Source organism: Seriola lalandi, unplaced genomic scaffold (genome assembly GCF_002814215.2).
Source record: "Seriola lalandi dorsalis isolate HSWRI2012SDOR001 ecotype SW California unplaced genomic scaffold, Sedor1 jcf7180002054978, whole genome shotgun sequence".
Taxonomy (NCBI): Eukaryota; Metazoa; Chordata; class Actinopteri; order Carangiformes; family Carangidae; genus Seriola; species Seriola lalandi.
The window spans coordinates 149809-169913 of record NW_019525528.1 but is presented as its reverse complement, the minus strand read 5'-3'; the positions used below and the strand labels follow the sequence as shown (position 1 = coordinate 169913).

General features: G+C 43.4%; 2 protein-coding genes across 2 annotated transcripts in view; one reads left to right on the top strand and one right to left on the bottom strand.

Annotated features, from left to right (window-relative positions):
• dcst2 (DC-STAMP domain containing 2) overlaps positions 1-9485 on the top strand; it is a 17458-nt gene extending 7973 nt beyond the window's left edge. The window contains 5 exon segments of the mRNA XM_087171169.1: positions 1419-1558; positions 1917-2041; positions 3554-3647; positions 3907-4437; positions 9363-9485. Of these exon segments, the coding sequence (XP_087027295.1) occupies positions 1419-1558; positions 1917-2041; positions 3554-3647; positions 3907-4437; positions 9363-9438 (966 nt within the window). The 3' untranslated portion in view covers positions 9439-9485.
• A 3386-nt stretch (positions 9486-12871) lies between these two features.
• On the bottom strand, positions 12872-18937 carry LOC111646930 (putative C-type lectin domain family 20 member A). Its single transcript, XM_023396518.2, has 6 exons — positions 18922-18937; positions 17956-18000; positions 17335-17700; positions 15904-16266; positions 15727-15824; positions 12872-13184 (listed from the first exon to the last, which is right to left on the bottom strand). Exons 1-6 carry the CDS (start codon positions 18935-18937, stop codon positions 13044-13046), a joined length of 1029 nt encoding a protein of 342 aa, XP_023252286.2. The 3' UTR covers positions 12872-13043.
• Between the last annotated feature and the right edge of the window lie 1168 nt (positions 18938-20105).

Below are 20105 nucleotides of genomic sequence, written 5' to 3'. Positions count from 1 at the left end.
ACACACACACACACACACACACACACACACACACTCACACACACACACACACACATACACACACACACACAGAACATGTTAGTGCCTGTAGAGAGAAGACAGTTGATGTTAGATCTGACCTCAGGAAGCAGCACGAGGACGTCGTTCTGTAACGCTCCGCTGAGTCTCTGAAATGTAGTTTAACTCTCAGAGATCTGAGGGTATTTCCTCCGGTTCTCCAGTATCTCTTTAATGGACTTTCCAAAGGTTGATATCACATGACGCCCAGGTGTTTATACCCCAGTGTTCACATCTGTCTCAGCTGCTTCTGTAATGACGCCCCTTTTTCACCCTCTTTGACCAGATGCTGAAAAACTGAAATTCTCCAAAACAAACTTCCCTGATGGTGATGAAGTGAAATGTGCTGACCAGAGTCTGAGCTTCATCAACAATAGAGCAGTGTACGAGGGAAATAGATGTTTAATAGAAGCTTAACATGAGATTTTGTAATATCACTGAGTGGAAGCGTCGTCCGCCACTCTGCTTTAACCAGCTTTTAGAGACCTGCTTCGACGCTTTCCAGCTCCGGCTCTGACTCACGTACCATCTCACAAGAATATGAAACGGAAAGTGGAGAGTCGACAGATTCTAACAACATCTGAAGCAGATTTCTACTCTGTGTTCTCACAGAGATATTAACAGGAACACCCGTCCTCCTCACAGGGTTAACGTCTGGTTCTCTTGGTTCTGACTGCAGGAAACACACTGAAGGTTCTTCCTCTTGGTTCTGTCAGATGATTCCTGACAGAGACGTCACATGTCTGTCTCTGATTCAGACACAAACATGTCTCATGAATCAGACCGTTGTATACCTGTAAGCCCCGCCCCCTCCTGCTCTCAGTAATGACTGAGAGACGGACAGGTGAGGAGAGACCAACAGGTGAGGAGAGATGGACGCTTTCAGACCCTCAGAGGACCGAGAGGAAAACCAGATGCTGTGGGTGAAAGGTCAGGGAGACAGAGGCATGTGAGGAATCTGCAGAATGAAAGTATGAGAGCAGGAGGCAGGTCTGGACCCGTCCCCCCTGAGACCTGATCCACTGAGACCTGATCCACTGAGACCTGATCCAGACTCAATAAAGTCAAACCAACATTCAAATTTCATTCAATTTAATTTGACTTGTATTTTACACAGAAGAAGAGGTCAGGAGTCTGTGCGCTTATAAGAAGAGTGCTCAGTGAGGTCACATGATCCTGTGACATCACCTGTGGTCACACAGTGTTTCCTTAGAGGACCATGTTGTTGTTAGAACCGGAGCGTGAGCGTCGTGCTGTTAGGACAACAACTGTCCCTCCTCCCCCAGAGAGGAGGCGGAGTCAAAGATCAAACCTGCACTGACTGAGGAGAGTCACATGTTGTTGTTGTTGTTGTTGATCAGGACAGGATCCAGTTCCTCCGTCAGAGGATCCTGGACCAGAGGAGGACGGAGGGGGAGGCCCTGAGGAGGTCTGCAGTCCGGAGCCACGCTGACCGAGGAAGAGGAGGAGGAGGGCGTCACCTTCAGAGCCTCTTGCTGTGGTACAAACATGGAGCTTGAACGTCGTCACACATCAGGACTGACGTGATTGATCCACATCAACATTTCCATATTCTTTAGAAACAGATTTATTTTCATCATGTGAGAATCTGATAAAATAAATAACTGGCGTCAACATGAAGCGATGACCTGGGTCCACTGACACTGACAGGTTACCATGGAAACAGATCACCTGTGGTCCGTAGAGGACTCTGGGTCCAGGTTTTGACCCTTTGATGTTAAAGATGGTTTCAGCTGCAAACATTCAGTTCTGATCAGCTGATACCTCAGAGTATCTCTAATCACTGTGTGTGTGTGTGTGTGTGTGTGTGTGTGTGTGTGTGTGTGTGTGTGTGTCAGGTTACCTGGAGGAGTTCACCTGTCTCACCTGCTGGGTCTGTCACCATCAGTCACCTGTCTGGCCTGTGGAGAGGAGGTGAGGTCAGAGGAGGATGTGGTCACCTGTGACGTCCCACGGTGTTCAGGTAAACACAAGGGTCTTATATGTGTGTGTGTGTGTGTGTGTAAGTGGGGGGGGTCGTTGGTACAGGTACAGGTGAGACATTAACAGATCCATGAGTCTTAATCAGACTCTAAAACTCTCACGTTTAAACAGATTTTGCAACTGCTGGTTAGTTTAACCTTGGTTGTGATGATCGTCACGTAAACAGGTGAACAGGTGAACAGGTAAACAGGTGAATAGATGAACAGGCAAACAGGTGAACAGGTGAACAGGTAAACAGGTGAACAGGTAAACAGGTGAAAAATATAAAGTGATGAAACCTCCCTGTGTAAAGAGGTGCAGCGTTTCATATCTGAGGTGAATTCTTCCAGTCTGAAGAGGTGCAGCTGCATCTATTGTTCACGTGTGTGTGTGTGTGTGTGTGTGTGTGTGTGTGTGTGTGTGTGTGTGTGTGTGTGTGTGTGTACTGAGGGAGTGTCCTGCAGCTCTAAGTGTTGTTGACTCAGCTGAGGTCAGACAGATAACAGACTGTAACTGTATCTGAGCTCAGACCGGGGGGGGGGCTGTGACCTTTAGGAAACACTCACCCTGCAGACTGTAGATAACACACTGAGCAGCAGGAGGCACAGAAGCTGCAGTTTGAATTACTGAATTACTCATTCACCTTCTGACTGCAGGTTATTCACTCTGATACTGACGAGGTATCCCACAATGCAAAGTGTTGGAGGGGGAAGATAAGGTGAGCTCTGTTAGTGTTTTCAGACGGCCCCTCCTCTCTGTCGTGTCACTGTAAAACTGAAAACATCGACACGATGAAACGTGCAGCGCGAGCTCGACGAGTCCCAGCTCTCACGGCGTCGACGACGGCAGTGGAGTTGTTTCAAACTTCATTGATGAAACTAAAGTTCAGGGTTAAAGGTTAAAGATGCAGATTAATGAAGCGTGTTGCTTTAATCTGGATTAGATTATTCTGATTATTGTGGCACAGGGGCGGAGCAACAGTGATGACACAGCCCACCTGGAACCTGTGGTCGCGTCAGTAGGTGATGGACAGTTGACTTGTTAGTAACAGAGACAAGCAGGACACGTGTCAACAGACGCCACAAAGGTCGTTTGGTGTCGGGGGTCTTGGTCCTGTACATGAGGGCGGGGCCTTTTACCTGTCTGCATCCAGCTGTTGTCTCAACATCTGTCCTGTGGGATGTTATTTGTTGATATGCCATCAGAACATTTCCAGTTGTTTGTTTGATGTAAACAATAAGAGTGGAACAACAAGAAACCAGATATTCGATGTTGATGTTGATCCAGGACGTTTATTTCTTCTGCTGATTCACAGAAATATTTTTTCATTCACACACACACACAGTGATAAATCTTCTTCTCTGTGAGGTTCATATCCCATCAAACCAAACGCTGCGTTTATGAAAACTAATAGTCCACATCCTGTCTGTAGGTTTTATCAGCGTCATGTTTTCCACGTGTCTTTCCAGTTCTCCTTGCTTTTTACGAGCTGCTGCTGTCTTTGTTTTTGCAGGCCTGTACTGTCGGCCATGTTTCCACAGTCTGGGAAACATGTGTGTCGTCTGTATGCGACCTCTGACCTTCCAGGAAGATGGCGAGGAGGAGCTGTGAGTAACGGAGAGAGCAGCCACAGAGTTGTCTAGTTCCATGTGACAGTTTATCACAAGGTTCATATGATGGAATACAGTCATATACACACTCCTGTTTCCATAGGAACGACATGTAGGACAGACAGTATAATATAACTTTAACTGCCTTGCTCAATGTGAATTTTGCTGACTCACTCTGAAACTGTGTTGAACTGGACCCGGACCTGGTCCAGACCTGCTGCAGGTCTCAGTCTGTTTCCCGCCTCTTTTCACTCAGAGACTCCAGCGATGACGATCAGCTGACTCTGTGGTCTGCAGTTCTGAACTCGACTCACCTCACTGACCCGCGAGCCAGGAGCCTGATGAAGAGGAGGATCACCATGGCAACGTGCCGAAGACTGACTGAGTACAAAAATAAAGAAAAAACTGAAGGTCACAGGTAGATTTTCCCTAAAGCATAAAAAGCTGTTATGGTCTGTTTTCCCAGTCTGCCTGATGTCAGTGAAGCAGACATGACGTACCAGGACCGACCCGAGTCAGATGAGTCCGACGAGTCCGACAGCGACGCCTCCTTCTACTCCACTTCCTCCACAACGCCCAGCAGACACCAGGACGATACCCTGGTCACAGTCGTCATACACCAGCCACACTGTCCCCAGAACCCTCCAGGACCCCCCAGGACCCTCCAGAACCCTTCAGGACCCCCAAGGACCCCCCAGGACCCTTCAGAAAAACCCACAGGACTCTCCAAAACCCTCCAGAACCCCCCAGGACCCCCCAGAACCCCCCAGGACCCTGAATTAGAGCTGTGTGTTGGTTCGAGCCGAGGTTTCACTTTGTGATTAAAGTTGTTAAAGACTGAATCTGAATTATTGAACAGCCCACCCCTCCTTACTCACACAGCTTTTATTCTGAAGGTACAAAGTCTTACAAACATATATTATTGAAGTTTATTTTATTATTGATTGTTCAGATGATTCATTTGTTGACATGGGTTTCCGTGGCGATGAGGAGTAAAGACACATTAGCTGACAGTTTAGTGTGTAAACATTAAAGCCGCTCAGAGACTGATGTGGACAGGATGTTGTGGAGGGAAACATTCAAACTTCTGTCGGAGCCGAGGGTGAAGAGGTGAACAGGTCCGACAGGTGGTAACTGTCACTTACCTGTTTGGATTGTTTAACTAACGAGTCGAGGCATTGAGGACTCATCAGTTAGTCTGGTTAACAAGACTGAAGCAGCTGCTCAGTCACTGTTAAAGTACAACTGAGACTCTACAGTGTTTAATGTTCCTTCACCAGTCCCTCACCTGTCCCTGTCCTCCACCTGTCCTGTACCTCCTCCACCTGCCCTCTACCTCCTCCACCTGTCCTCTACCTCCTCCACCTGTCCTGTACCTCCTCCACCTGCCCTCTACCTCCTCCACCTGCCCTCCACCTGTCCTCTACCTCCTCCACCTGTCCTGTACGTCCTCCACCTGTCCCTGTCCTCTACTTGTCCTCTACCTCCTCCGCCCGTCCTCCACCTGTCCTGTGCCTCCTCCACCTGTCCTCCACCTGTCCCCACCTCCGTGGAGGAGCCCAAACACAGAGACGAGAGGGAACACTAGACGACTCTGTGTCTTAGATTTAACAGACCGTCAGACTTCAGATAAACTGAGTCTGAATTCATCTGTTGCACAAATCAGTTTAGTTTTTCTTACACTGGACTGTGGTGCAATGAATTCTGGGAAAATTAAGCGTTTTTTCAAAATAAAAGAAATGGCCGACCAAGGCCATCTAAATGTCATTTACGATTAATCCATGAAGGTGAAGATGAATGTTTCCTCATCAGCTGCTGATTCCTACAAAATAATTCATTCATGGCGACATTTTCATGGGATTTCTCAACAGACATTCAACTCGTACTTTGATATATCCGCCAGTTTAACTTTGCTCCTGCTAGCGACCTGACTGCTAGCATACAGCGACCTGACTGCTAGCATACAGCGACCTGACTGCTAGCATACAGCGACCTGACTGCTAACATACAGCGACCTGACTGCTAGCTTACAGAAGACGGAAGCTATGGTTAGCTTGCTAGTTAACGCTAGCTAACAACGACACCTTAGCTAACGCTAACTACTGCTTAACTAACTCAATAATGTCAGCAAACCACCAGTTATGAGCCATGATTTCCTGTTTTTTTGTTGTTGTGTGCTACTGGTCAGTGCAGGTATAGTTGAGTGTTACCATGGTAACATTGATTCTAGACCTGATTGGTCTGGATGTAAGGTGTGTCATGTTTCCGTCCCGAGAGGAGTCGGTCTTTATTTTATTGCCTAGTATTTTAGTTTACTGGTGTTGTTCTACAGTAGACTGGTTGTACTGGTCAGCTCCCAGTGTGTGTGTGTGTGTGTGTGTGTGTGTGTGTGTGTGTGTGTGTGTGTGTGTAGTCTGGGTGTGGTTGATTAGCCGCTCGAAGTCTGTAAAGACCTCACCAACCTCAACTTTCACAAACACAAATATTCAAACCGTGTGTGTGTGTGTGTGTGTGCGTGTGTGTGTGTGTGTGCGCGCGCGTGCGTGTGTGTGTGTGCGCGCGTGCGTGTGTGTGTCTCAGTAGGAGGACTCAGTGACTCTCGGCAGGAAACGGTGTGTGGACTCTGTCAGTCTCGGTCTCTCTCGGTGTCTCTCGGTGTTTTCTCGGACTTTTTGGACCGAACCTGCACAAATGGCGACCAAGGTAAGATGATCCAGACTCTGGGCTGTGGACTGATCGATCACGTATTGATTAGTGTGATCGGAGGAGAAATAGTCTGAGCGGGGTGGAGGGAGGAGGAGGAGGAGAGGCGGGAGTTCATATCTGAGATACAGAGACAGTTGAAGAGAGTTCAGACTGAAACACTGAGAGGTTTAAAGTCTGATGAGACTAACAGGTAAAACACACCTGTGTTCACGTGATCACCTGATTATTTTCGACCATACATCTGTCTTATGTTGTTGTAGTTGTTGTTTTATAAACAAGTTAAAAACAGAAAAATTAAAAACTGATAATGTGTCAGTGAATTTATTTGTTGGTTCATCGGGGTGTTTCCCTTTGACTCAGACTGACCTCAGGTCAGATTCACACACACACACACACACACACACACACACACACAGCAGCTGGTCTCTGGTCGTGTTCAGACCCTCACTGCTCTGGGTCCAGGTTCTGCTCTGAACCTTGTTTTACTGGAAGTTTATTTCAATGAAATTCTGTAAAAACTTTATATGATAAATCTTCTGTATTTCCTATATTTTCTCTATGACCATAAATTCCTGGTCATGACACTAATTAAATCTGTAGAGAACAAAGTGATTGGTTCTTCAGTGAATCAGACTCTTCAGGTCTGTGACTCACCTGGTCTTCTTCTTCTCTGCCTTTATATTTGTCAGTATCTCCCTTCACCTGTGACCAGGTGTGTTGTGCTCTGTGTCAGTCCAGCTAACACAGGTACATGTGTGGAACAGTGTGTTTGATGTAGTTTTACCTGCAGGTCAGAGTCAGTCTCACATTTCTGTCTAATGAAGCTTTGAAGGAGAGAACGAGTGAATATGTTGTAAAACCAACCACAGTGAGGTCATGACTGTAGTAACCCTCTGAGCAGGTGAGGAGTTGCTTCAGGTGAGACTGTGACATCACAGGTAGAGACAGTCTGAGGCTGGATGGTGAATCTGAGTCTGGATCAGTGTGTGGAATGTGGAGCAGCTCTGCAGCCACCGCCCTGCAGAGTCCTCAGAGAGCAGCTCTGACCTCACTGTGAGCTGCAGAGCCAGACCCTCACACAGACCAGGTCCAGGTCCAAGTCCAGGTCCAGGTCCAGGTCCAGGTCCCCTCACTCTGTCATCATTAAGGATAAACCCCCTGATGATGTGCTGCTGGGAGCAATGTTTGTCTCTGTGGTCATTTTTTGTCATTTAGCGTGTTAGCTGCAGAATCAGAGTTTAGCTAACCTGCAGCTAACACGCTAAACACAACGCTAACACTTTTAAAAACATCACTTACAGGCTTGTTAATGAAAAATAATGTGATAACACAAACAAACATAAAAATCAGTTTTAATTAAAGTTTTAATTAAAGTTTTAATCAGAGTCTGTGATGTCTGCAGGAAACAAACCATTGATCATTTAGACGTGTAACATTGGTGGAAATTAACCAGTTAAACTAATTAAACTAATAGAATTAAACTCAGTTCCTGAACTTTACTGGAATATTTTGAATATTTTAGCTGTTTATACTTTTACCTCCAGCACAGATTCAGACTTTATCTTCACCAGCTGCAGCATTAAAGAGGTGAACACAAGAATGCATCAGTAATTAGTAATTACTTTCACTAGCAGCAGTACTTGTACACTGTGGTATTAGTACTTTTACTGCAGTCAGAGCTCAGAGTACTTCTTCGCTGTTATAGTTCAGATGTTGAGTGACGATTTGCAGCAGTTGAAGTGATGAATCATTAACTTCATGTTCAGCTTCATGTCGTTAAATATCAACCCTGGACGTTTGAAATAAAAGAGAATCAGCCTGTTTATCAGTCCGGATCCTGATTGGCCGATAGACTGAGTCACAGTTTGTTGACATTATGAGTTTCTCAGATTAGTGGATGTGATAAAAAGATGTTTGCATTCTGGGAATTGTAGTGCGTCTCAGTCAGACGCAGAGGTTGAGTCTGTTTCTGTGAACTGAAGCAGAGTGAGACATCCCTCCTCTTCTTCACCTGTGTCAGACAGAGAGAGAGATGGATAGAATAATAATAAAGTTAAAAAATAATATTCAATAGTAGTAATAATCAGTAGTCCAGGTCGTCTCTCAACAACAGTCCTGAGTGACTCAGACTCAGACCCAACCCTTAAATAAATTATAGAAAAGTCAAAGTATAAAACAGCAAAAAAAAAAATATTAGAGGAAAGTTCAAGTATTGAGTTTAATCAAGTTTGATTAATTAAGTTAATTAGTGAATTTCCCTCCGTGACGACACACGTCCGGCTGAGCGCAGGTTTGATTGGTGTGTTTTACTGCAGACGTCTCTGACTCTGATTTAAACTGTGACGATACAGAGAGATGAATCTCACACTCCTTCTGTCACTGTGTGAGACGCAAATATAAAACTACATAAAACTACGAATCTGCAGATTCTCCTCACATGAAAGTTCAAGACATTCAGCAAAATAAACAAACAAATGAAAGATTATTTATTTATTAACCAGGAAGTCCCGTTGAGATAAAAACTCAGAGACAATCAGCTGCTGTACGACGTGACAGGATTCTCTAGAGAAACGACCTCGTGTCTGAGTTTAGACGTTTCTGCAGATCGTTCCACGTCCGAGCTGCAGAACTGACGCTGATTCATCTCCATCAAACACCGTTAGAAACAGAAGCAACGCCATTAAACCACTGAAGAAGAAGAAGAGGACATTAACAGATGTTTCTGTTGGTTTCATGTGTTAATGTGAGGAAGAATCCAGCTCCTCCTCCTCCTCCTCCTCCTCTTCATCAAACTTCAGATTAATATCATTTTTAATCAGGAAAGTTTCCAGGAAATTATCAGTAAAATATAAAACAGCTGTTTGTTTTTATCATCAAATCATCCGACTTCCTGCTCCATCTTTTTCTACACTGGTGTTGTGATTGTTACTCACTGTGTAGTTAATGTGTTTCAGTCAGATTTGATGATTGATTATTGATTATTGATAGCAGCTGTTGTTGTTGCAGTACTCAGACCTGGAGCTGGCCATCAACTCTCTGGTCACAGACTTCCACAAAGCCGCGGACGACGGGCCGACCTTGAACACCACCCAGTTCCAGACCATGATCTCCAAACAGCTGCCGGGATTCGCCAAGGTACAGACAGTGACATCACAGCTCGTCCTCCAATCACAGCACACCTCACTGTGCCTGAGCATGCTGCTGGAGCAGGTTTGGACCTGTCCTCCTGGTCAGGGGGTCAGTCCAGATACGAAACATGAATCTGAAATCAAACTCATCTGATCTTCTCACTGTTGTTCAGCTGCAGCTACATGAGACAATAAAGTCACATGGGTTTATATATATGTTCATAGATTTATAGATTTATTTAAAGTCACTCTGTGATTGGAGGAATTTTAAACTTTATTGCCTGGAATTACCTGGTTTCTAATAAAACTGTGGAACAATCATGAAGAACTGGAAATGTTCTGTCAAACATTATGTAAACTGAGTGATGAGTGAGTGTCATTCTGTGGGGGAGGGGCTGACCTCCAGTGGCCACAGGCGGGAACTGTCCACAGTGAAATCAGATGTTTCCTGTGAGGAATCTGTAGAAATCAGAAAGTTCTTCACAGCAGTTTCTCATCATGTTCAGGTTTTAAAACCGATCACTATCTGATCTGGTCTGGTCTGATATGATCAGGTCTGATCAGGTCTGGTCTGATCTGAGGTCTGGTCTGGTCTGATCTGATCAGGTCTGATCTGATCAGGTCTGATCTGGTCTGGTCTGGTCTGATCAGGTCTGGTCTGGTCTGATCTGATCAGGTCTGGTCTGGTCTGATATGATCAGGTCTGATCAGGTCTGGTCTGATCTGATCAGGTCTGATCTGGTCTGGTCTGGTCTGGTCTGGTCTGGTCTGGTCTGGTCTGATCACCAGGGGAAGAGGCTTCTTCTCAGACTCCTTCAGTCTAAACGTGAACACTGTTGTCTGTACAGTGACCTTCAAGTGTTTGGTTTAACACGGTTGTAAAGATACAGTCAGAAACGATCATCCTCCATCTTTAAAAGGCTGAAACCAGTTTGACCAGTGAACTGTGAACCAGCACCAGGATTAAAACCTGGTGACGTCATGTTTTGGCTGACGTCCTGTGGTCCAGACCCGGCGCAGTGTCTGTGATGTTACAACAGTAAATCAGAGACCGGCTCATTTTCTGGGTCCAGACTGAAACAATCAGTTTGACATGTTTGGTTCCGCCCTGACGTCAGGGACTGGAGGTCCGTCTCTGCTCTGGGTGGTGTAGCTTTATATTGTACTATAGTTCAATATGTTCAGTCCTGAACTCTGTTTCCTGTGTTGGAGATCTCTCAGCTGTTTGTGGCGTTCCTCACAGCTGACATCACTGACATCAACCCCCCCACACCTCCACGCCCCTTCACTCTCTCACTAACTGTTTCCATGTGTCTCTGTCTCTGCAGACCATGGAGAACGAGGAGGGTCTGGCTCGGGTTCTGGAGCAGATGGGCGTTCAGAGCGGTCAGAACATCTCCTTTGAGAACTTCTGGACTCTGATCAACAAACAGGCCGTCCAGCTGTTCGACGCCACGCACAAGGAGAAGAATGTCAAGTGCAGCTGCCTGCTGCAGTAAAACACCTGAGACCACCTGCATCAGCACCCACCTGAGTCCAGACACACCACACCTGTCTGGCCTCTTTTTGCTGACCACAGGGGGGCAGTGCAGGACCACAGTCAGACAGGAAGACACACAGACACAAGAGAGGAAGAGTTGTACTGATGATGTTTGTGTTACAAGGTCTGAATGTACGAAGGAGCAAAGATGACTGTTAGAAAATAAAATGACAATATATGAATCTTTCAATAACTGGAACCAAATAGACTGGAAAATACCAATAATACCGATAATACCAATAATACCAATATAAAATGTAAAGAAAAAAGCATCAAGACATATTGGGAAATACATTTTAAACTTTGCAAGTAAATAAACTATATAAAAAATGGAAATGAATATATATGACAGAGAACAAAAGAGGCAACAATAAATAAATAAAATACATGGAATAAATACATTTTGAAAAATCTGAATAAACAAAATGCTTAAAGAATTTAATATATTACAAAAAATAAAATGCAGCCAGAAATCTATTTGTAAAGGTAGACAAAAAATTAAGGAACAAAACAATGTTAAACAGTGACATTAAATTGAGTAATTCATTATTATATTAATATTATAATAATTACACAAAGAAATCAATGTATACATGTATTAATGAATAAAAAGTTTAGTCAAGAAAACTAAATGACAAATGATTTGAAAGTTGTTTAATTTTATCAAATGAATTTATCCAGTGTATTTCCAAGTTTATTTACTTATTTTTCATTCATTTTTAATAAATAATTTTCTTTTTCAGCATTCAAACCATTTCCAGGTTTGAAGGAACAAATCAGACTTATTGGTAAAAATTACAATAAGCCAGTGAAAGAATCAACAACTGGAATTATCAAAAACACTTTACTCAGTACAATAGAAAAAGCATAAATATATGAAATGCAAAGAAATGTGGAAATGAAGTTCTGATGAACACAAAGCTTCAGTAATTGTTTAAACACTTTGTTTTTCTTCATTTTCCAATGAGTCTGTTTTTGTCCTCCGTACAGGGTTTTGACAAAAACTGATATTTTTTTCTTGAATTTCAATCAGAGCAAAAACAAAACTTTAAATAAACATACTGATTATAAAAGTCAAAATATAACACAAGAAGTTTCTTTTACTAGTTAGAATGTTACAAAACCTGTTTTCTTTTAAATACTTTTTAAGTCTATTTTTACCACATTTATTCCTGGAGTGGTTTTAATTCTCTCTTGGTTTACATTAGTAAAACTGTGCTGTGCTGTTACTAACACCTGACTTTTGTATTCAGTCTGAAACTTACTGACGTGTATTTTCACATTAAACCTTCTGATCATCTCTGATGATGCAGTTCAATATTTATGTTCTCTGTGAATAAATCTGTCACCACTTTTGATATAACAATGATAATGTGTGTTCAGTGAATTATTTATGTGGCGTCACCAAAGTCTGAATGTTTGTAAAAGTCAAGAAGACGACGACGGTTTTACTTTTCTGATGAAACAGAAACATTTGATCGTCATTCACTCCGACATTTAAACAGAAGCTTCAGCTCCATGTGTCGTTACTGATGAGTCTGTTTTTCAGATTTCTTCTGTTGGAATCAAAAAACCAAAACACACTTCATCTTCTGGGGACAGCTTTTTAGTTCACTACCGCCACCTTCTGATGTGTGAGCATCACGTTCATTAGTAACAAACATATGTTCAGTTCATCGGACTGACTCAGTTTTAGCTGTTTTCATAAACTGGACATTGAGTCTAATTCCTACATATACTGTGAAGTAGGAGGTTGAGAAAGTGAACTATCGTGGACATCAGGTCAGGAGACATGGAAATGAAGAAGACATGAAACATCAATCCTCTGACAAAGGTTTATTCTCAAATAACTGTATTTCAAACATGAAGGGGAAACACACACAAGCTGCTGCTTCTGAAAGGAAACAAACTGAGAACAAAAGAAAATTTCTTTATCCAACCAGTCAAATCATGAATCACACAGAAGATTTATCAGATAATAAAAATCAATAAATTATAGATCAATCCCTGGTGTCTGAACTACACAGTTACACAGACGTTTCCCTCCTCGCAGTGACCTCCCTCCTCCTCCTCTCTGTGGAAAACCTTCCCATCAGGCTGCGTCTTCCATCTGAGCTTCACCTCCTTCGTCATCCCTCGCTCCTCCAGCTTCTGCTGCAGCTGAAACACAGTTTAAAGGGACAGTTCTTGTTCTTTGACGTGGGGTTGTGAGAGGTCGTCATACAGTATATAGTCAGTACATTATCCACATTATGATGAGCGCGCTCCCAGTTAGGAGAGCCGACCGTCAGAGTGTCAGAGTGATGTGTTGCTGTGGGCGGGGCCACGAGAAAAAACCTGTTTTAGACACTGAAACAATCCAACATCTGTTTAAATGTAGTTTCATGTAGAATATTTTCCGCGGTTTATCTGCACCTACAGAGCGCACTGTATCAAGGCCGCTTTCTGATTCACTCTGCTTACCTGCTGACCTGCTGACCTGCTGACCTGCTGACCTGTTGACCTGCTGACCTTCTGACCTGCTGACCTGCTGACCTGCTGACCTGTTGACCTGCTGACCTTCTGACCTTCTGACCTGCTGACCTGCTGACCTGCGGCGTAAGTGTGCTCAATAGGTACACTTGTGCGTTGGAAAATGTCATGCCAAAGGTTTTATCTCATGGCCCCGCCCACAGCAGGTCATCACTCTGACACTCTGCCAATCACCTTTCCTAAGTGGGACCACAATCATCATAATGTACTGTGGGTAATGTACTGACTATATATGACGACCTCACACACCCCCCACGTCAAAAACCAGAACTGTCCCTTTAAAAAAGAGAGATTCTTCATGCTGATGTGAGTGTGACTAGGGAAGCTTCTACCTTTTGGACAAAAAATGAATGGCATGTTCTCGCACATGGCCTAAGGTACTCTCAATGGACACGCGTACGCTAAAAGTTGTACAATGGCAATGCAAAGTTCTTGCCAGAGGACACCCCATTGTGTTGAATGGACAATTGCTCTAGGTGGCGCTAGAGGGTTATTTGTCCATAAGGAGGAAGTTTTGTACAGTCCAAATGAGTGCCTATTTCACAAAGGGGTTTTTGTCCACTTTGTGCTGATAGCCATTATTGACACTGATGACCATTTTTTAAGCCCGAAAAGTCCCAAAATAGACTTGAACTTATAGTGGACTGTCCACTTCAAATACCTTAACATTGGGTACAAGGTATTTGAATTGGACAGTGTCCAATGGCAATACTTTGTGTTTTTTAAATGACAAGATATTGCCATTGGACACTGTCCATTTCAAATACCCTGGGCCCAATGATAAGTTATTTGAAGTGACCATCTACTTCAAATACCTTATCGTCTTTGCCATCAGAGTGCTAAAAATTTAAGGTTCTCCGATTTGCCTCAAATTTGGTACAGTGAAAGGACATCCAACAAGGATGAATACCCAAAAATATCAGCCTCCTAACCTTATTGGCTTCGGATATATGGCCATATAAATATCTAAATTACAAGGTATTGCCATTGGACACTGTCCGCTTCAAATAACTTTTCATTAGGCCCAGGGTATTTGAAGTGGACTGTCCATTTCAAATACCCTGGGCCTAATGAACCACAGACCAGAACAGTCTGGACTGAGACGGTCATGTGTGCAGGACGGTGATGACAGACCACATTCATCAGAGGAACACAGTATCTGAGAAGGAGCATCACGCTGAGTGACTGAGTTCAAGTAGATGGAGCAGACCCAGAGGTCTCTCTGAAGGCAGCATTAGAGACTGAATGTGATTCAGGAGCTCATGGGTCAACAGTGGAGACCAGACGAGCTGCTGTATTCTGGACCATCTGTGAAGGTTTCACTGTGTGTGAAGGGAGGTCCGCCAGAAGGTGAGAGAGAACCATGGTCTGGTCTGGAGTCAGGTAAGACCTGATGTTCCTGATGTTGTATAGAGCAAAAAGACACGACCAGGAGATAAGTACAACATGATCACAGAAGGAGAGCTGGTCATCAAACATGACGCCAGGTTTCTCATGACCCTGGTTGTAGTGAGAGATGAAGAGGTGTTGATATCGCGATGAAGAGCCTGATTGACTGGGATCTGAGAGACAGGCCGGGATCTACACAGCCCACAGACAGTGAGGTCATCTGGCAGGAACCACAGGTATAGTCAGGTGTCGTCTGCCTAGCGGTGATATGCAAATATGTGCGGGTGGATAATTGACCCAAGGAGGTGGTGTATATTGCAAAGAGAAGGTGTCTCAGTACTGATCCTTCGGGCACTCCAGCGGGGAGGAGATGAGATGACGACATTCATCCATTTGAGCTCCCAGTGAGATAGGATCTCCAGCTTTTGGCTTGTCCTACTTGGACAACTGTTGGGGAGTCTTCTGGGTGCCCTACACGAACCTTGGCGTTTCAGAGATGCTCCAAACCAGTCATTTAGTCAATTTTATTGGCCTGTTAAGAAAATTTCTTAATATTGCTAAAAGGTTTTTATACTATAACTCCATCCTCCGTCTGAGTCCACTAGTGTCTGCATGACCTAAATTTTAATGGCAATATGTTTGTGACTTGGACTCTAGCGGACCCTCATGTACTCGAGGATGCAGCAACATTAGTAGCTGTACCTCATTAAAAGCTTTCACTATAACTGTGTGGTCCAGATCTCATACTTGCTGATCCAGGACACACCCCCTGTCCTCTGACCTGCTGCTGGATGGAGTCTTGCAGCGTTGGGTCGTCCAGGTCTGCAGATCCTCTGCTCAGCCGAACCTTCACCGACCTCAGCACAGACTGTCTGACCTCTGCAGAGAACAAAGACCCTGATGAGCACAGATCAGACCGGCTGAAGTCTGCAGGCTTGAACAGTGATGGAGGACTCACCTGTGTAACACACAAAGGCGCTTGCTTTATGGCAGGATTGACTGTACCAGGTAGTTGGTAATTTATACGTCTTTGTTGTCACACAATACGTCAATCCAACAGGCATTCCAGGTCCCCAGGGCATGTAGGAGGCGTCACTCCCGTCTGACCACATCCAGACATATCTCTGCAACCCGATCCAGGCCATTGTCCCATTCACTGTCCCGTTCACAGAGTCAGTGATGGACTGCAGCAGACTGGAGATCTCATCGTTGTCCTCTTGAATCCTGATGCTGCTCAGGTCTGTGTACTTGGACCGGCAGTAACTCTGAGCTTCAGACCAAGTCATCGAGTGTGACTGCAGAATGTGACGGTTAGCTGCAGCTGAAAGAGAGACGAACACACTCAGACCACAGCAGTTATTCACTCTGATGAAATATTCAGTCAATGCAAAATCTGCTTATTGAGTCCATAACATCATACTTTATAAAAACAAAGAAAAAGAAAAGCTATTCTATTCAGGTAACACCAAGCATCAACCTCTGAGACTGAAACATGAAGCATTAACACTGAAGAACCAGAAGCTGCAGTTCCTCTAACAGCCACTTGAGTCTGGCTCCAACAGTGAGTCAGTCCCTATAGACTCCCATGTTAAAATATCCAACTTTACAGCAGAAATAAACATGTTTACAGCCTTTTCTTTTGCAAGGCTGGATCCCCACAGTCCAACGTTTACCTCATATTTTACTTTGACTTAATCAAGCATTTCCTTAATTTCATATTTTAGACATTAAAAAAAGGAATTGTAAAAACAATTCACAAATGAATGATTGATCCATCAATATAGTTGAATTAAATAAAATAAACACATTTGAAATACATTTATTAATTCATGAATAAATAATTGAACTTGAAAAACTATTTGAAATGTGATACATTCCTGGATTCCCTCTTCAATTTCCATTTCCTTTTTCAGCTGCTTTTCCTTTTCCTACTAACTAATCGATTAGCTTAGTCATTTAGCTTCTCCTGTTAGCTTCTCCATTTAGCTCCATTTATTTTGATGGTTTGATAGTTCTCTCTTCAAGAATTTATAAATTAAGTATCAAACCATCAAAATAAATGGAGCTAAATGGAGAGGCTTATATTATACTTTATAAATGGTTTATTTAATGAATGTTGGATGCTGTTTTTGTAAATCCATTTTAAATCTGTATTTATTGATGGATTAATTGTTCATTTATACATTCTTTTTACAATTCCTGTTTTTGATGTCTAAAATATGAAATTGAGGAAATGCTTATTAGTGTCGTATTATTCCATCACAGGAGAGCTGTGACTGACTGTTATCTTCTTTAATAATCATTGTTCACTGTATTTAATGTCAGGTGGTTTTTCAAAGTAAAATACTTCAGATCAAACCTGATGATCTCAGGTCTATTAAAGACTCACCGCTGTAACAGGAGAAGGGATGCTGATCTTCACAGTCTCTGACAGCCCAGCGTCCCTGTCCAGATATGGCCACACACTTCCCGTCCCTCGGCTCACCCTCATCCCAGCTGTTGTTCCACAAGGTGTTCATCTGAACAACGTATTCGACCTGAGACCATCTCCAGTTGCTTTGGTGGAGTCCGATCCAGTACGTCCCCATCTTTGCGATATCGCTGACCTCAGCGTTGCTGGCTGAGTCAAGAATGGTGGCGAGGTCTTTGTAGTGCTGTCTGCAGTAACTCCTAGCTTGGTGCCAGCTCAAGAACTTAACGACGAGATGAAAACGTTTGACCATATAGTCAGTCTGAAGACAGACCGACACATAACCTGAGAGACGACAGAGGAGACAGTCAGGAGGAGTCTCTGCAAACACAGTGACTCTAGCTTCATATAACAAGAAGATTTCACAGAGAAGAGACCATCCAGGACCAAAACACCATCAACAACAGACTGTGGTACAATGATTTCTGGGTAAATTAAGATGTTTTTTCAAAATGACCGAGGAGATGCAGGGTCTCAGGATAAAGCTGACTTGTGCAGTGTGCAGAAAATAAAAGTGAATGAACATGTTGGATTACAGACCTGACAGCAGCAGGAGGACCAGACCGCTTCTCTTCATGACTGCAGCTGTCAAACATCAGCGGACACAGAATTTAAAAAATCACGATATGGAAACAAGAACATACAAATCTATACACAGGTATGTGCAGGTGTGTCAAATGAGGTATTGAGATACAATAATAATTGATGAGATAATCTAACAGATAACTAATGAGATAAAGCTGAGTTTAGAAGTGTAACATACCTCTTTCAGTCAGTCAGTGTTGATCAGTCTGATTACCTGGTCTTATATTGATCAGTTTTCCCTCCTCCTCCCATCACGTCCATGGCTCAAGTCAAAACAGACGGTTAAACTACAAGTCAGGCATGTAGACGTTGACCTGAGTCAAAGTACTGGTCTTCATTAGAGTCCATTTGTTTGAGATGATGAGGGTGATTCCTGACAATGATTTATTCAAATACACAGTCAGTGCAAATGTAAAGCAGCAGGTCAAACTGACCTCTCTTACACAAACCAGATTATAAATGACAGCTGAGTGAGGTCACAGCTGTCAGAGTCTGGACGTCACAGAGAGACAGGCCTCAGGGTTGGGTGACCAGATATCCCCGTTTTCCAGGGACAGTCCCCGTTTTTGGTAACATGTCCCTTGTTGGAGCTGTCCCCGGAATTGTCCCTGTTTTTAAAGTTTGTAATTAGAAACAGACATCTAACGTCGCGCTTGTTTTTGCCAACAGAGGGGGCTGACTGCTAGCTATAGCAGCTTCAGAAGTGAAGCTAAAATCATCAAAATAAAGTTGTTGTTTTTTTTTGTCTCTAGGCAGAGGAAAGGTTGGCTGGCTCACTCATTGGTTTAGAGTTCATAACACATATCATTAAACTGATGAAAACAAACATACTTCAAACAAATTTCACAACTGCTTCACAGGTAGGGAGTCGTCATTTTATCAGTCAGCCCTCACAATAGTTTATTACAACACAACAGTTACCATGGTCGAAATACATGACTGTCCCCCCTCCCGTCCTTATTTTGGCAATATATTGATCGCCGAACTGGAGACGCCCCTGGTTTTCATTTCAGAAATCTGGTCACCTTATCTCAGGGACGTTTGGGACATTTGTCTTTTAATTCTCTTGCTTTCACAAACAATTAAAGATTCAGAGAGTCTTTCAACACCAGGTTCATTTCTCCAGAAATCAAACCCGGAACATCTGGAAACCTTTCACGAGAGTTTCAAACAAACTTCACTGCATCTCTTTATCTCTTTATCTCTTTATTTGATTAATGTTATAATTATGATAATCCTGATCAAGGAGCGTTGAAGCTTGACTCGTCCTCTAAACAAATCAGTGTCAGGCTCTGTCACATTTTATATTCAAATCACAAGTTTTCATTTACACATGTAATGAACGTTTTGTTTCAGAGCAGGATTTTGTTATTTCTGCATCCCACAAAGTAACTTACATGACTGATGGTCACACCTCTAAGTCTGGAAGTCCCGCCTTAACCACTCCCCTAAGTCGCTTTAACACTGCCATACATTAACAGTAGTAATGACTGTCAGTCCTCAGGATCAACACTGGTTCAGTGGAGCTGAAGTTCACTGAACTCACTGTCATGTTGATGAAACCGGTTTGAGACATAGAGCTTTTCTTCACCTGTCCAGTGTTGGTGAGTCTGTGTCCACTGTAGTCTCAGGTTTCTGGTCTTAGTGACAGGAAGTTGACCCTGACATGGTCTTCTGCTTTTGTAGGTTAGACGTGTTGTTCACTTTGAAGCTTTTCTGCTCAGCACAGTTGTAAAGAGTGGTTATCTGAGTGACCATAGCCTTTCTGTCAGATCCAAACAGTCTGTCCATTCTCCCTTGACCCCTGACCTCTCTCATCAGCACAGAGTTGCCGCTCACTGGATGCTGTTGTTGTTGTTGTTCTGACTAAAAAATCTAGAGACTGTTGTGAGAGAAAATCCCAGAAACACTCAAACCAGCATCTGACACCAACAATCACAAAGCTCAGAGTCACTGAGCAGAGTGTGTGGTATATATTTATTAATATTAATCAACAGGATGTGACATGTGGCAACTTATGCTACAGAGAAATATCATACAGGAAGATACTTAAGAAATGATGACACAGTTGCAGAAATTTTAAAGCGGGAGAAGAGAACAAGGTT

Excerpts from the sequence above, each read along its gene's own strand:
- LOC111646930 (XM_023396518.2), bottom strand. Across the intron at positions 17,701-17,955 it reads GGTCCTCCTGCTGCTGTCAG|GTTATGTGTCGGTCTGTCTT; the intron begins GTCTGTAATCCA and ends GTCGTCTCTCAG. Across the intron at positions 13,185-15,726 it reads AAGACTCCATCCAGCAGCAG|CTGCAGCAGAAGCTGGAGGA; the intron begins GTCAGAGGACAG and ends ACTGTGTTTCAG.